This window comes from Chaetura pelagica, unplaced genomic scaffold (assembly GCF_000747805.2).
Source record: "Chaetura pelagica isolate M959 unplaced genomic scaffold, ChaPel_1.0 scaffold47, whole genome shotgun sequence".
In the NCBI taxonomy this organism is placed as follows: Eukaryota; Metazoa; Chordata; class Aves; order Apodiformes; family Apodidae; genus Chaetura; species Chaetura pelagica.
This window is the reverse complement of record NW_009954140.1, coordinates 4068090-4086277: the sequence shown is the minus strand read 5'-3', so window position 1 is coordinate 4086277 and position 18188 is coordinate 4068090. Positions and strand designations below refer to the sequence as shown.

Genomic DNA, 18188 nt, shown 5'->3' with positions numbered 1-18188 from the left:
ACATCCTAACAATAGCAATGCAGCCCAACTTGTCAACAACAGGAAATAAAAGAAAAATAAAACTAATTTAAAACCCCACGGTGGCAGCGGAATAAATTTGTACATTTATCATTTCAAGAGGTTCCCATTGCTCCTGCCTCTTCTCCTGCAAGGTTTCAATTATTAGATTTTTCTTTTTTTTACATTATTTTTACTCTTCTAAGAATAGAATGCCATTTACAGAAACTCATATGGATGAAAAAGCATTTTCTGCTGTTGGCCACGCAAACCTGCTCCTTCCAGCTTTCCAAAACCTGGGTTCATACCATCAGATAAATTAATTCAATATTCAGAATTTTATTTTGAAATCCTTAAAAGAAGAAGATTTATTACTTGAACTTCCACATAAGAAATATCATGCATCTTAGTGTCTGGTGCAGGACTTCATCTGGTCCAGTTAAAGGGTCAGATTCCTCTCAACAGTTACTTGTGCTTCTGGTCCTGCCCACTCTAGCACTGGAGATAGCTGCATGAGAAAACATCCTCAAAGTGAAGACATGCAGGGTGAGGATCTCAGCTTACCCTAACAGCTGGAAAGAACTTAGTAAAATGAAATTCAGTATCTCCTGCTCTAGATCTCCCTCCCAGTTTTTAAGCTTCTGAGGCAGAGGGTGATTTTTAAGCAGAATTTTAACTTGCACGTACATGAATTATTTCTAGTTACATTCTCAAAAATAGCCATTTGAGCCTGACTGGCAGTGTCCTTGCACAGGGCTGGAATGGGAGCAGGCACCTCCACAGAACCTTCTGCCTGCACCTGGACTGAACTATCCCCCTGGGGGCTGGCACTGTGGGCTCAGGACATGCTTTTGGTGTCCCTGGTCCCTTTGGGACAGCAGGGAACGGCCAAAAGTTTAGGGTCCAGACACCTCGCTGAGGTCTGGGCCAGCCAGGAGGAGTTGAAGCTGGATCCAACAGAGGCTGAAGGCGACTTGCTGTCCCCATCCTGTCCCCGTGCTGTCCCTGTGCTGTCCCCAGGGAGCAGCAGCATCATGCTGGGTGACTCAGAGGTGCAGCTGAGTCACAGCCTCCCGGGGCTCATTCCAGATTGAGCCTGAAGTCACGATCCAAACCGCTGGGTTCAGGTTCCTCGTTCACTTCACGGGCAGAAAGTGGCTCTTCTCAGTGAGCATGAAAGGAGTCTGTGGTGTGGGAAAACCAGCTCCTGGGTTCCCACTCCTGGGAGTGCTGTTAGGGGGAAAAAAAGAATCCAACAAAACCCCCCTTTGAAGCACAAGGGGATGACAGCATCCCTGCTGGAGCCCCTCAGCAGTCAGTGAGGGCACACCTGGTGTATCCACAGCTTGCCCATTGGAAGGACGTCAGCTAAGGTCACCTGAGGCACATGGAGCTGCTGTGGAAGAGCATTCCCATCTCAGGAGGCTTGGCTCTCCTACCTGGGAGCACTTAGGAGCAGACCCACCATGTGGTTTAGGCATTGCCAAGCTTCAAAAGCAGAAACTCAGCCTGGACAGTCAGTGACACCGAGACCAGTGCCTGTGCCCCAGTGGTGAGCAGGAGGGTGCCAGGCCCCAGCTCTGCAATCCCACAGGGTTGGTGTTCCAAGCTGTGCTCCTCCTGGAGGATGGACGTGGCATTTGGGAGTCCTCTGGGTGGAGTCACAGTCGAGTGGGCATGAGCTGGTGCATCCCCCTCAAAAGGAGAGTCCAATGACATGGCAGATCCTCACTCTCCTGTAGGTATTTGTTGGCACTTAACCCTGTGAATCCAATCCATGGAACACGAGTGATCTGTAGTCACCAGGCAAACTTTCTCAAGAGCTTATCTACTCCTTCTCTTCAGGGCTGCTCTCCAGCCCTTCTCCCCCCAGCCTGGATTTGTGCCTGGGGTTGCACTGACCCAGGTGCAGGACCCTGCACTTGGCCTTGTTGAACTTCAAGGCTTTTCTACCCAGATTTATACATGGTGAAAACCATGCTTCCCTGGCTACAAGGCAGACTTTCAACTGGGAAATAAATTAATAGAAACTCTATTTTCTCCCCCTTTTTCCCCCCCACCAAATACACACACCTACATGCACATGCACACACACTCACACACACACACATACACACACACACACAGCCTTTTTGCACACAACTGAGATCTTTCATAAGCTGAGGGAGTAGGAAGAAGAGACGTATTTTTGTCTCCTTGGCAAAAACATATTGGCAGCATCTCACTGAGTTGTAAAGGATGAGTAAGTACCTGAGCATGGCCCCATGAAGAGCAGCAGCTTTTGGAAGGCTGCCCTTGGGCTGCCTGTGCCCGTCTGCCAGGGCAGGGATGCTGCCCTGGGGGGGAGCTCAGAGTATGGGGCCCCAAACAGCCCCTACAGGCTCCTGTGGAGCCAGAGGAGTTTGTAATACCTGGAAATGAGGAGCTGCCAGCTCTGTGTCACACCTGCTGTAGTGTCTTAAGGGGAGAGGATCTGTAAGTCTCTCCCCACACTCGGCGCCATTCCTGGGCAGCTGGAGCCACTGCTGGCCTCCCACCTCTTGGGAGGTCTCACCAAGGTGCTGACAAACTGGTTCTCTCCTGCTTTCAAAACTCAGGAGGAAATAGGGTCCCTGAGATGCTGCTACATGAGGGCAGGTAGAGGGACAAGGCACTGAGGAGGGAGGGCTGTGAGGGACTCACAGGCACAGCAGCAGGTGCAGCCAGGCTGGGGGCACCTGCCTTTGTCCAGTCTCCAGCAAAAGGAAAACTTTCTCCTCCTGGCCCTGAACCTTCCTGGTCACTTCCGTGCCAACCTAGGACAGCAAAACGCAATAAGCATTTCAGGTTGCAGAAGGTCTGCCTGATGCTGCCAAGGGCTGGGACTCTCAGATGCATTCTTTGAATCCAATTCTGAGGTCCCAGATTGGCTTATCCAAAGCTACCACCACCATCATCCCTCCTCAGTGCAGGCAGAGACATTTCATAGTAAAATGCAGTTCTGAAATGCTGAAAGAAAACTCAGAAATCTCGACGATCAAATATTGATGCGTCTGTGCTTTAGTGCACTGTAATTTTGCATGATATGCTTTGCTTTTCAAGACTGACTAGATTAAGGCATTTCTGATTCATTAAACACATTTTCCCAAATGCTGTTTTTACAAATATTTTTAGGCCGTTGTGCTTACTTATATTTATTATGTGGTGTAACATGGAAGTTATATCTTCCATGAACCTGAGAGGAACCCACTTTAATGTGTTGCTCTGAATCTCAGCAGAGAAGAAAACAGTTCAAATGAATAATTAAATATTTAAGAGGTCATGCTGTGTTTGCAGCCTCGTTTTTATTTGTCACTGCTTAGTTTACATGAGGAAATACGAAGTTTCAGATGCAGGAGCCAAATGAAATCTCTTCTGCATGTGTTCATTTGAACAGACCTGTTTGGTAGCCATCTCCATATTCATGTTTTAGGTCATTTTTAGCTATAACTGTTTAAATCAGTCCTGGGAATTACAAGTGCCAGGTGGCCACTCTGTGCATCCCGTGGCCTCCTGTCAGCAGCACCAGCACCCACCCTGGGCAGGGCTGTGGGTGCAGGCAGAGCTGCTCCAGGAGGACACAGGTCACCATCTGGTCCCCATCTCCACAGGTGCCACCAAGCTCCTGCTCTCCTCCTAAGCCCTCTCCTCGACTCCAGACACTTACCCTCACCCTTGTCATCTCCTCCAGCTCAGTGCTCTCTCCCTCCCACTTTATTCCAAGCTTCCTTTCCTCCTCCCCTGCAAACTACCTCCCGTTCCTTCTGACTCCAAAGGGCTCCTTTTCCTCCTCATTTACACTGCTCTCTGCCTTCCTTCCCTAGGCCTTTATTCCCCTAGAACTGCTCACCATTTTCCTCCCCCTCTCAACATGCCCTAGAGAGATGAGCCTGCCCCATATCCTGGCCAAGGCTGGCCACAGCCAGGGGGAAACCATCCCACTGCTGGAGCATCTTCAACCACCAAACCCCCAGAGCCCTGAGCCTGCCAGCACCTACTGCTGGGAATCAGGAAAAAACAAATCAGTAATAACTCTATTACCTTTATATTATTTGTTCACCCCAGAACTGAGTTCATCTAACCAGCAGCTCTGTTATTTGTTCCCAAGGTTAGACATTAGCCCTGAGTATTCAACTAGACAACAAGGTCTCTTGGATGCACCACACTAATCTCTCCTAGTGGAGTGTCTTTTCCACTAATACATCACACAGATGAGTTTTGAAACCTTTGCCTTGCATTTTCCAAATCCAGCCATCAGCTGGGTTTGGCAGCTACACCCCCTCCTCCTAACCTTTAGATTCCCTGTTGTCATCTGCCTTGTTTCAGTCCTGCATCACTGATTGTGCATGATCAGTCTCCAGAGGCTTAGCTTCTATGTATAACTCAACAAGCTGGCATAGAAATGAGGAAGACATGCTCCAGAATGAATGCAGATCCAACTCAAGGACACTGCATTATGAAGACAGGCATATTGCAAGCATTCCCTTCAATTAAGATGATTTATGGAGTCAAATTTCCTTATTCTCCAATATCCAACTGTTTTTCAAAATGCCATCATCTTATGATGTATCACCATGGCTCAAAGAGACATGGAAATATGACAAGATTCCAGGAGTGTCCAAATACCCTGCATATTCCTAATCAGTTAACTAGTGAGCTCCTATTTTTGGTATTTTTCAATGTAACTAGTTCTTTTTCCATGAAAAAAAAAAACTTGTTGGGGCATGAATGAGCCTAAAGGAGGTTTGTAGAGAAAGAGTTCAGTTCTAGATGTCAGGTTAGAGGCTTTCCCTGCTATTAGAGCAGACAACAAACCATTTTATGAAAAGAGGTAATTATGGAATACTTTGTAAGCTGAGGCATCTCACAAAGAGTATCATTGATAGGAATTATTTTTCTACTGACTAAAGCTGGAGAGTTTTCCCATTACAGAAGCATCCTGTGCTTGCTACCCCAAGCATCCCCAAGAAGTACCTAGACCCTCATTCTGGACAATTGCTTCTTAAATCTTGGACTGCTGCATGACAACTGCAAACCTTGCCTGGTGTGAAATGAAGATGTTTTGGGAACTTGGAGAAATAGTGATTTAAGAGGGTTTAAAAGTAGCAATTAAGAAGGAGAAGGCAATAGCTCAGGGCTGCCTGTGTGTGAAAGTTGAGGTGGCAGAGGAGCAGAGGACAAAGCATCACACCTAGTACTGGGAATGTGTCGTCTAGTTCAAGAGCAGCATTCATTCCCCAAACACAATCATGACTGTCTCAAATTATGAACTCAGGAGGGATTTTGAAGAGATGTGAATGTCTATGTCCTTAAATTTCCTCCCCCAGGTAGTGACAAGCCACGATACAGGCTCTATAGATGTGCTGTGATCATAAGAGGTGAAACCATCAAGCCCCGGTTGATCACCATGTTAATGAGGGAGAACTGATGACTTACTGAAGTAAGGAAAACCAGATGGATAAAAACCAAACTATCCCTTAAGGGAAACTTGATTCCAATTGTGCCAACACAGGAAAAAAGCACAGTTTGACAATGTGAAAATAAACACTATTTGTCATTTGGTGGCATCTGAACGCTTCATCAGACACAACAACTATCTGTTCTCCAAACTGCATCCAGGAAAATTCAGCATCTCAGCCCTCTCAGAATGATTGATGGGCTGGGAGCATCTGCCTGAGTGAGCAGTCTTTGTACCTGTGAATGGAACTCAGGGTCAAGAATACTGGGGGGGGGAAATGCAGAGTTTTCATCCTACTCAAGATATACCTGAATCCATCACAGCTCATTTCCCACTGCTCTCCTACTCAAGATATACCTGAATCCATCACAGTTCATTTCCCACTTTCTGAGGTGCTGGAGCCCCGATAGCCACTGTGTAGTTGCTGTTGTAACACCTTAGTGTCTGACACGTTGTGCCAAAAGCTCTGGTGGTTACTACCTCTTTAAATTAAGGCATTTTGGACCCAAATGTAAGGAAGAGCTGGAAACTTACTGGAGATTGACTGTCAGTCTGAAGCTGTCATGGGTGAAGGTGCTCACCTAAGAAGCCAAGACCAGCTCCTCAAGGGTTAGACCAATATTAGCTAAGGTAGAAAAGCCAACTACAAAACTCTAATGGAGGTTTCCATCCAGGCTCCAAAGTAATTTTAAAAGGAAGAGAACGATTATATCAGCCACCCAGAAACAGCTTTGGCAAAGTATGGAAATGAGTGGTGAGACAAACTTCTGGGCTGCTGGGATAAAGGATGAGATGAGGTGTGAAGGCAGAACAAGTGTGGGCTGTGGTGGTAGATAGAAAAGCAGACACAGAAGTGAGTTAGCAGCCCCATGACAACTAGAAACGTTGACAGTCTCTTGGGACTGAGCCAGGCATGGGAATGCTCACTCTGGCAAGGCTGACTTAGCTCTGACTTGAAAAACTTCCTCAAGCAGCATCACCAACATTGCTCCCCAAAAATTATGTCATACCCAGGTTGAGGAATTGCCCCTCCATAAAAAGGAGCAACAAAAGAGACTAAAAATTTTGCCACCCAAGCAGCAGCACAATTGGGCAAGAAAGAACAAATAGCAATGGTAGTAGGAAGACTGTCAGCAACACATGGAAGGGGCTTCCCAGGATGCCTGAGCAGTGGTGGGATAACACAGGTGCTTTATCTGCCATTTGGGAAAGGGGCAGGAGCATTGCTGGGTAAACTCAATCATTACTTCTGTGGCTAAAATTCTGGTTTACCAGAGAAACACTCAAAGAAAATGGAAATTAAGTAGCTCAAACCAACATAAAACACAGGATCGACTCTCATCTGCTTTGCTGCTGCCCTACATTTCCCTGATACCATTGGTATTCACTGTGGTAGCACAAGGACACTTAGTACTTTTGGCAGCAGTTTTGTAATGACTGAAGAGAATTCAAAGGACAGCAGCCAGACACTGTGATGTGTTTTATTAGCTCCCAGATGTGCAGGTAAGGTGAATCTTCGGGAAATGAGTTTTGCTGCCATGGATTTCCTAACATCACTCAAGGTCTCAAAATCTTACAAGGAAACAAAAGGCTGTCATGGAATTTCAAATTCATCTTTGGCAAAGTGTCTCTTCTGCATCTGCTCCTTCCTTACACAGAAACACAAATGCACAACAACTTTGATATTTGCCCAGCTGAAAACAGAAGGTCAGCTGCTGAGGTTGTATCTACCCACATGAATTAAAACTGACTGAGCCTCTGTGGGCATTTCTCTGGATACCTTGTGGTGTAGGTGATTCAGAATCTGGGGATGCTTTGCCAGGCTGTACAAAGCAGCATTCAGGTGTTGCATCCTGGATTGCAGCATGCCAAAATAATATTGCTCAAAGGGTAAAATTGTTCATGCCAGAACCAGAAGTCACCACCCAACAACAAACTTTTCCTGTCACCTAAGAAAGATACATATTCTCCTATATGGCTGACTTCTTTGGGCAGTGGGCAGCACCCATGTCTGGAGGAGACCAGCTAGGATGCCACCTCTGGGCCACACGAAACTCAAGACTGTTAGAAGAGAAGAGGGTGGGTCATGGCATGAAGGTCAAACTGCCCTCGCAGGAGTTTCGCTGTCGCTATTTAAGGGTGTGAAGTTGGCACTCAGGTCACTGGAGATGCCCCTTCTGCAATGTGGAGCACAAGCTCCACTACATTTTGAGACACTGTAGAAAAAAAGCAGCGTAAGGAATAGAGCAACACACCCTTCATTCTGCAGGGCTGCTGTGAAAGGAGCTTCCAGCAGAGCAGGCTTTAGGTGCTCCGTTGCAGAGGAGCACCAAGGAGTGGACACCTAAGAAAGATACATATTCTCCTATATGGCTGACTTCTTTGGGCAGTGGGCAGCACCCATGTCTGGAGGAGACCAGCTAGGATGCCACCTCTGGGCCACACGAAACTCAAGACTGTTAGAAGAGAAGAGGGTGGGTCATGGCATGAAGGTCAAACTGCCCTCGCAGGAGTTTCGCTGTCGCTATTTAAGGGTGTGAAGTTGGCACTCAGGTCACTGGAGATGCCCTTTCTGCAATGTGGAGCACAAGCTCCACTACATTTTGAGACACTGTAGAAAAAAAGCAGCGTAAGGAATAGAGCAACACACCCTTCATTCTGCAGGGCTGCTGTGAAAGGAGCTTCCAGCAGAGCAGGCTTTAGGTGCTCCGTTGCAGAGGAGCACCGAGGAGTGGCTGCAGATGGCAAAAGGCAACTGGGCCAGACACAGCCACACTGCAGACAAGGCAGTGGAAGGGAAGTATAATATCCTGGAGTGAACACTTGAGAGGGGTGGTTTGAGACAGTATCTTGTCACAGAAAGTGTGTGATAAATACAGAGAGGAGATTATCTACTATAGGAAGGTAAGAGGAGTGAGGTTATTGGTGGGACTGAGCATGTCAAATGGCAAGATAAACTGAGACCTATTCCTCAAGAAAATGTGCTTTTGCCAGACTAGAGGGGAATGGCAAGCACTAAGGTTAAAGGCCCAGATGAGTGGGGGACATGGCCCCCTGCCAACACCAGCTTATTTGCAAGCACATGGGCAGAAGCAGCTGTGAGCTGCTGGGTGCCCATCTCCTCCATCACCACCCTGCTGGGGTCCTCCAAGCCCTCCCCATGAGTTCAGCATCACTAGGAAGGTGCCTCTAAGAACGTTGAAGAGGAGCAAGATGGAGCAGGCAGCAGAAGCACCTCATAGTTATTCACGTGGCACTGAGGGGACAGATGAAAAGGGTCTGTAGGCAGCAGAGGGGGAGGACTGGAAAAAGGGGAAATTCATGTCACAGCAGAAGATAAGAAAGTAAGAGACTTGAGGAGGAGTTTTGCTTTGCCCACCAGACAATTGAAAATAGATCAAAAGCAGAACCCAAAGGGTTTGTTAGAGCTGACAGCTCCTAAGGAAGAAAGTGGGGCAAATTTCATACATTTCAACATTTTACTTCCTGGGCAAAAAGAAAACGATTTTTAGAGTAGGAGCCAACAAAGGGAGAAGACCAGATCCTGGTGTCACTGATAGTGGGTGAGACAGCTTTAAATACACTGCACTGACAGCAGAATCTGCCCCTTAGTTCTGCTGCTTGAAATTAGGCAGCTCAGTTCCCCCCAGTGAGAATGAAGTGGATTTGAGTTGAGGGATGAAAGGCAGGGAATGAAGGGACTTCTAGGAGGAAACAGTAGAAGATTATTTACTGTTTCAACACCTGTAGAGAAACATGGTTGAGCTTCAGGATAAATTCCTTGCAAAGGCTGGGCTGAGCTGCATTTGCTTTAGTCTGACCATGGCACACATGACAGCATGTGTTGGTCAATTATTTGTGGTACCCTACTAGCCCACCATGTTGGGAATGGGCTTCTGGTCTTCATAGATCCAAAGCATTTTCTGAAGACAAGACCTACCCTGGCAAAAGTATGACTTTAACCCCAGGTACTGGCAGTGCTCTTCATCAAATTCCCCTTCAGGATGAAACAAAAATACAAACTGTCATATGGACAAATATTTCCCAGCTTGGCAGGACTCGGGGGGTGTCAGACAGCACCACATCTCAAAAACAGCCTGTGCTTTGAAGTTCCCAGCTTTACAAGGCTCTCACAACAGCCAAACTTCTCTCAAAGGCAGACACCCAATAAATGTGTATTTAACCTCCTGAGGCTCCTTCCTCTGCTGGCTCCATCCTGTGGCGATGAAGGCAGCACTGCAGCAGCAACGTGGGGTCACAGATTCACATGGGGTGTGTTGTGCACAGGACCTGCATCGATACTTCATGATCTCTTTTATAATGACAGCATTAAGGGTCCTCTGACAGAGGCTGACAGGATCTGTGCTCATTGAAGCGACTTAAGGACAAGCCTATGAAACTCTCAGCAAACAGCGGGAGACAAGGCATCGATTTGCAGTTTAACATGGAAAGTGCCAAGTTACAGAAAAGTACCTAATGCTGTTCCTTGTGGCCTGAGTGGAGAGCTCAGGGCCATAATAGTCCCTGGCTGGGTATCAGCACCACAAAGCAGGTTTTGAAAGTAGAAGGAGGTGCACCATCCATTCCTCTTTTCAAGGGTTATTTTGTGATGAGAGGAATGAAGAGAAAACAAAGTTAACTAGGCTGTTGCATTTACTGTTGTGTGTCAATCCAGTGAGACAGGGGAGTTATATTGGTGGAAAATCAAAGAAATGAACACAGTGCACAGATAGACTCCACTCCATAAATTTTGCAGAGAGGAAGATTGTTTGGCATGTCTGATCTCCTTTGCTCACTATTGCTCAAATCAGGCAGCCAAGGATTTTAGATCTTGTCAGCAAAGAAATCTTCCTAAGGAAAAAATATATATATATAACTGTGTCTCTTCTCTGCTGACAGAGTCCAGCACTGACACACTCACTATAAATAGAGGTTCTCCAGTGCTGTCCAAGGGAAGTGCAAAGCCCTGCCATTAAGGAAACCCATCCCACGTGGCATGCTCAGATGGACACCGTGTCCAGGCAGCTGCTGCACGACAGCCCAGGTCCCACTGCTCGTCTGGTCCTGGGCTGGGATCTGTCAGTCAGCCTTCTCTGGGCTGATCGAGTCAGAAAACTTGTCACTTAAAGTCATGTTCAAGTTTTCCAGTAAATCAGGCTAATAGTTGTCTCTGGAACTGAAGCCCAGCATCTCATCACAGAGCAGCTGCAGCAGGCAGAGCCACCAGGCCAGAGTTCCGTGGTTCCTCTAATTGCCCGGTGGTTAATACCCAGTCAGTTCAACTTGTGTTCCCTGTGTCTGCAAGCACTTGCTGTCAAATGATCTCGAAAATCATTTCCTTCCACCTCCTCAAACCATCTGACCATCTTGACAGAGTAAGAGGGAATAGCTTCGAGCTGCAACAGGGCAGGTTTAGACTGGACATTAGGAAAAAAAATGTTCACAGCAAGAATGGTTAGAGACTGGAACAGGCTGCCCAGGGAGGTGGCTGAGTCACCATCCCTGGGTGTGTTTAAGGGTCGTTTGGATGTGGTGTTGGTGGAGATGGTTTAGGGGAGATCTTTGTAGAGTAGGGATGATGGTTGGACTCAGTGATCCCGAGGGTCTTTTCCAACCTGAATAGTTCTATGATTCTATGATCCCAGAAGACCCACATTTGCCAGAAAGGAATCAGCTGGTAAGTGGGATTTGGGGCTGGAGGGTGATGCTGTGTGTTTACCTGCCCACAGGAAACTGCTGTAGCCTCTGCTGCTGGCATTCATAGCACTGGCTCCACCACTAGAACCCCCCCCAGGAGCAAACCCTGCCTGACTATTAATAGTGTGCACATGTGCACCAAGTGTCTGTAGCTGCTTGAGAGCTACAAGCATGTGGCACTTTGGCAGAGCAGGGTTCGATCCAAGGGGGTGGCAAATGTCTGGAGTCCCATGAGAAAGCAAGAAAGGCTGCTCACCAAGCCCCCAAACCCATGTTTTACTTCAAAGTCTCACCCAGAAAGGTGGTTGAGAGGGCTGGTAGATGAAATAGTTAATCAAGCAGTAGCTGTGCAGAAGCTGCTGGTGGAGGAGGAGGCAGCAGCTTGGCCCATCCATCCTCATGTGTCTCCCACTGCTATCAGATATCGCCTCCCGTAAGCTCCTGCTCACAGCTAGGAGACTAAAATTGCTATTGACAGAAGTACCCTGTAGACAAGGTCCTCTGCTGCAAAGCTGCTAGCATCTTCCATGGTGGAAACCTATTTAAATGACAACAGAACACCAATGTTATGGAAAGATCTCGTTGTGTATAGTTTTCAGGATTAGGAGGGTGAGAAAACAAAAGTACAGCCTGCCTTGACTAATGTTATCAGACATTTAAGTGCTCTATCTTCCAGTGCTGATTTGTGCAGACACTTCCAGGGCATCAGGGAAGGTTGTTGTTGACAAATACTAACCACGGGAAGTGGCCATTTCAAAGAAATGGCTGCTGTTGTGGCCACCACCAGCAGGATCCTGAAATGCACGGCTACAGACCAGGTTAACGAGCATTTGCATCCTACAGCATTAGCCATCTCAGTCATCTAAAAATACAAACCCAGTGAACAGTTCTGCAGTGATACAGGCAGGCTTATTAAAGGATTATTTGAGAAAGAACAAGAGGAAGGTAGCATGTAATCAGAATTTGGCATCACTGCTTTGATTTACTGTTGAAAACTCTATGTGCTTTGAGATCTCAAACCCCAAAACAAAGCTTAATCCTCACTTAGGCACTACAGTTCCCTCATCATATTATCTGAGTACATCACACTCTAATTATAGTTATCTGAACAACATTTAGTGAGATTAAGAAACACTAACCTTGTAGGAGAAGCCCTTGAACACAAAGTAAAACCAAGCCAGAAACAATTTTTAGTTTTTAAATGCCAGCTAAGTCCTCTGCAACCAGTGGGGAAAAAATGTTCCTACCCCCTCAGCAACACTTCATAAAATTCACCTCTTCATTATCACTAACCTGAAGTCATGGCTCAAAACTCAGAACAAAGTTGTTATGATTATGAGAAAAAGGCATGATAATGTTTGTATTTCTAAAAGCATAATTTAAAACTATCAGTAATCATTCAGAGAAAGGAGCAATACTGCCAGCATCTCAGTGGGATATTATGTTACTCTCAAGAGGTATCCAGAAGTGCTGCTCAATATTTTAGTATCTGTTAGGCAGTGATTGCAGTTTCTCTCTCTCTAGTGGGTACAGAAGTAGAGTTAAATATTCCATCTTCCCCTCCAAAGGGTATAAGGGACCACATCATCACACTCAGGCAAAGAAAAAATAATTTCTCTTCCATGTCAGATCCTGGTGTGGAAAACAGCCCATATGGGCCTTCCTGGGTACGGACCAGGGGCCACACTTGGCTCCATATTTCTTCAAGGCATCCTCTGTGAAGCCTTTGAGAAGAGCTTCAAGGAGTTCAGGTCTTGAACAGATGCTGCAGAATGGTTGTCACTGAGTTCAGCTGAGGTGTTTCCTTTTCTGCCACCTCTTCTGATTCATGGGGTTTATTTTTTTTTGCATTGTTTTACATGCTAGAGCACAGAGCTGGTATTTCACCAAATCTGGTTTGGTTTGGTTCTGTTTTTTGTGTTTAATGACAAGTCACACTCTGCTGCTGTGCTTTTAAAGCTGACCACCACTTCAACAGCTTCCACCCAGCTAGTTCTGATTTTTCCCAAGTCTGAGTTTCAAAGCCCATCATTATAAATAAAAGCAAAACTTTCTGATACTTCATGGATTAAAAGAGGCCTCAATACCCTGTAGATCACCAGAGCTCTTGACAGCAACTTCAAGCCTCACTGAGAGTTTAATAAACTGCTGCTGAGTTATATGAGACCTATTAAGTTTATGGAAAAAATTTATCCAGTCTGCTGTTCTTAGCTATCAAATACTGTAGACACTAGAGAGGACTCTGAACTGATACCCATGATCTGAACTACAGCAAAAAATATTGGGAAGAATATTTGGGATTCCCAGGCTTTGAAACAGGTCCAAATTTTACAGCCATTTGCTATTTCTGTAAAAACTTGGCCAAAATGACTGATCTCAGTATCCTTAAGAATTGGAAATAGAAAGGAACTCTCAAGCCCCTATAATTTTCTTTTTGAGGCTAATTATCCTCTTTTTTTAACCTCTGCAAGAGTTGCTAATACTCTGTCATGTGAAATGCTCCAGACATAAGCACCAGGAAATTAAGGTCTCCAACCCTACAAGAGGAGAAGCCCAGACACTGCTGACACCAACCCAGCCTGTCCTGCTGACATGTTTCAGTCCTGCAGTGGAAGGGTTGCCCTCTTGGTCTCTGTAAGAGAATGTTCTGCTGAAGGGCCCATTTCATTCAGAAATTTAATAACTTAAGGCCATTCTACAGAGGCCAAAACCATCAATCTGTCAGTGCTGCAAACACAAGAGGCTTGAGGAACCTGTCAGTCTTGCAAGCTTCTTGGCTCCTAGTTGAGTCTCTGGGAGTGATTTAGTGAACTGCCATGAAAATAAGTGCTAGGATCTTTAAAATCTGAATTTTACCATCAGGAACAGCAGACCAGCTGGTAGCAGAGGGATGCATGGACAAACACATGTAGCAGGAGCAAGGCTCTTGTCCTGGCAGACAGGACAGGTGTGTCACTTCCAGATGTGACAAGAGCCACTTACTTCTTGTTCACAGCCTTTGAAGTGCTGAGCAGAGAAAGCCTGAGCCATTCCCACAATTAGAGCAGGTACATCATTTACTGGCAAAATTAAAAGCACTGTAGTAGCAAACCTGCAGTTAACACTCACAGGGTGCAATTGAAATTCTCTGGATTAGTAGTTCTTTGGAGATCTTTGTAATCACTGGTAATAGGTAATGAAATAAATCCACATTTCTATCCTGCAGGCTGCAGCCACTCTCCTGTTAAAGCAGGATTCACTGATGGTTCTTAAATCCTTCTGCCAGCTCGAGCTGGAGGCACCAACACTCCTGTGCAGAGGACACCCCATGCTGGGTGAGGTCTGTTGCTGAGCAGGACGGTGCTGGTTAATAGATAATTAAAGCACCAAGGCAGAATCAGCCCTCAGGGCCCCACCCCACAGGGAGCTCTCTGGAGAGAGGTCCCTGTGCAGCTTGCTCAGGGGTCTCACCTGCCCACCTGGATGTACCTATGGATACCCAGGATAGGGAATGACACAAAATGCTAATTTAAAGCTATACCCAGGTGAACAAAGTGCTGAACTTCATCTTGTTCAGTGGAGCGAGGGGTTCATCCAACCAACTCTGATGTTGTTCCTTCAGGGATTCAGAGTGCACACTCATGCCCAGACTCACTGCACAGGCTCCCAGCTAACTAAACAAATATGCCATTAAAAGCTGACCCAACCTTGGGGGGAACACACACGTTTAAACTGCAGCAGGAAGAGATTTGATTTATGGACTTGTTTTCCACACCTAGAGAGTAATTGAAGAGGCCTCAGACAGTTCAGCATTTACCAGGTCTGGTGAGGGAAACACTTCGCTGGGGACAAGAGAGGAGGGGTGATGGGCACTGGGCTGGCACCCAGCTTTGGTCCAGCCATGGAGGGGGACCCAGACAACAGTCACTCTAGGAACAAATAGAAGCCTTGCAAGCTTGGTACACTTGTATGATAAGCGTAGCACTGATAAAGTGAAGCACAGAGAGATTTTAAAGCTCCAGAGAATTATATTAGTGGCAGACTGAAGACAAGAGCCCAGGCACGTTGGCTCTCCCTTCCTTCAATGACGCTTCAGCCCAAACTGCCCAAAATTTGTGACCTTAGAGATGATTTATTGAAAAAAAAAAATCAATGGCCAACTTAGAGGAGAGTAATTTACATAATATATATATTTGTAATATACAACCTGGGAGGAAAAGAAAAGGAAAAGCAGGGCTGGCAGAAGCACATTTACCTGGTTCTGTTGTTTATGTGTTATGTTTGCTTTTTCACTTAGGCATCTACAGAGGACACTGCTTCCGAATCAACCACTTCCCTGAAGACAACGACTATGACCACGACAGCTCGGAATACCTTCTCCGTAAGTTGCAAAGCAACGCCCTTCATGGGAGCAGGACATGTCCAGAAAGATTTTCCTGGGTTTCCCTTCTGTAGAGGCCACCCAAGTCTTAGTTATTGTATGAGCCTGGGGGGCAGAGAGCAGCAGTGCCACGTGCCCAGCGCCCGCTGCAGCTGGCACAGCCGTGACCCGCAGGGACCCTCATTTCAGGGGTTTCCTTCAGCCAGGGGAGTGCACATGATTTGTGGGGCCCACTCTCTAAAAATTATATGGGAATCTTTCAAATTGAAACTCCAGCTATCATTCCCACCTTGGCAAGAATAGCTTCAGATGGAGTATTTATCCTCCAGCCCATTAGGAAGCTTTTCCTAACGCTCACCCCAGCCCCATGGAAGCCCTGCCCTTTGCAGCTGCTCAGCCACCTCCCCACGCAGACAAATCACTGCACTGTAGGGAGGGGAGCTGAAATTTTGCAGCTAACAGCAAAACCTCAGCACCACCAGGGGCTGTGGCTTCCCTGCATGGGCAGCCAGCCATCACTGCTCTGTGCTGGGGTGTGATCCCCCAAAGAAGTAATTTAATCCACCAACCTGGTGCTGGAAATAAGGGCAATCAGTTCCTCTCCTCCGGGTGAGCTCAGCTGCCAGGAAGCCTTGGAACCCCAGTGTGAAACGCCATGAATCCTGCAGACTTTGAGTTAGATTTCCCCTTCCCTAGAGGATGCCTTGCCTAGTAGTTCCTGTTGGACAAGAGCTGAGCAGCCAAGCTGAAAGCTGTGCCCTTTCCCAGAGAAAGGAACTGCAGCTCATGGGGCATCACGAGCGACCCTGCTGGCTGCTGTGCCCAGCAAGGCAGAACCCTCCCCAATTACACTATTGTTAATTACTGCAACACCACTTAGAGAACCACTCTGCCCTTCTGCTCACCTGTGGGAAATAACTCCTCGTTGCTAAGGCAAGAAGAAAATCTAAAGATCTCTGAGAAGGGCGTTTTACCAGAAAACCCAGGTTTTGTTTTCATCTTTGCTCTTGTCACTTCAGATCAGTCCACGGCGCTTGGGTGACACGAGTTCAGAGCTCAGGTGAAATCAGGCTAGCAGAGTGTGAGCACAGCTGCATTTATCTTTCATACAAAGCCTGGGAAAGAATGTTAAATTGATGCCAAGTCAGCTTTAGGAAAGAAACATCATTAGCAGAAGGAATGTAAAGGAAAAGGGAATTTAGGCAGCATCTTGATAAAAGTGAATGATGCCATCTTTGTTTGGAGAAAAGCAAGGACTGGGAACAACAGCTCACAGCTCTGCAGGAAGACATGAGATGGGTACATTTTTTTTAAGTCTGCTTGTGACAGGTGTTCCTAAAGGCTGTTTTCCGGAGTGACTAAGTACAGACTTTAAAAACAAATGGGTTCAACCCTTTATGTCTTCTTCAAAATCAGGTTTCCGCTGCTCCCCCCTCGGAGCAGAGCTCAGCCAGGCATAGTCTGGGGACAGAACAGGACTCCTCAGCTTCAGCTTGCACAAAAAAACCTGCAGCTCCACTTAAAATGCACACGGTTGATTTAGAGATTATTGAAAGGTTATGCATCTAAATCCAGAAGAGATGAGCTCATACATATGTGTAATAGGAACCAAATCATTGTCTAACTAGACACAGACAAGAGGATATTTGCATCCTGTTTCAAATGAGACATGAGACCTTCTGTCCTATTTTTGCCCTCTGGGCAGCACTTTTGCAGTCTTGTCTCCATATCATCCACTGTGCTTTTAAGTCAGTCCTTGGCACAAGTCTCCTGGAGGGCCATGTTGGGGGTGAACCTTATTTTATTTTGCTTGGAGGCAAAGGCACCAATGCTGTGGGCATCTTGTGCTCTTGAAGGAGCAGCGTGAGGACTCTCAGCCTGCTCCACAGTCACTGATTTGATACAGGCTTCAGATCAAAGCAAACATTGTGGTGCGAGCAGAATTGAGCCCTGGTTCAAAACTACTGAAATCAGTGAAAAATGGTCCAGGGTGTGGGTAGGAACAGGAGTTTGGGTTTTGCCCTTCAGTGTTCAGGCTGCTCCCTGCAAAACCAGGCCAATGCCAGCCACAGTGACACATGCCAAGGAGCATGTGTGTGTGCCCTGAAGTGCCACATCTACATGTTTCTTGAGTATCTCCAGGGATGATGACTCCACCGCCTCCCTGAGCAGCCTGATCCAGCACCTGACTACTCTTGGTTAAGAAATTCTTCCTAATATCCAGTGTAAACCCTCCCTGGCACAACTTCAGGCCATTTCCTCTATTCCTGTCATTATTCACTTGGGAGAAGAGGCCAACACAGGATCCAGGACTGCAGCACCTGCCCCTCTTCAGGAGAGGGGGTTCCATCCATCCTCTCTGCAGGCAGGAGGGTGTTGGAGCTCTGCTGTGGGGCAACAGTGCAGCTGTGAGCAGGGGGACCCCGTTCCAGGGCCACGTCCACCCTTCCCTGCACTTCCTGGTGCGCTGTAGCGTCCCCAGTTCAGCACCATTTGTTTGCTCCTGCCTTTGGGAGGGGAATAAAAGCAGGAGGTGAGCACAGGGGCTGGCAGGCCCTGGGGAGCAGCAGCTGGGTATGTTGTGCTGCTTCACCCCAGGACGTGTCAGGACACATCGTGGGGCAGAGCAGCCGATGCAGAGCGACAGGACAGGAAACA

General features: G+C 46.8%; 1 protein-coding gene across 1 annotated transcript in view; it reads left to right on the top strand.

The window, feature by feature from the left end:
• The window catches only part of LOC104393223 (voltage-dependent calcium channel gamma-5 subunit), a 100664-nt gene that overhangs the window by 77905 nt on the left and 4571 nt on the right, over positions 1-18188 (top strand). The window contains exon 2 of the mRNA XM_010002701.1: positions 15447-15530. Within this exon, the coding sequence (XP_010001003.1) occupies positions 15447-15530 (84 nt within the window). The remainder of the gene's footprint in view (positions 1-15446; positions 15531-18188) is intronic.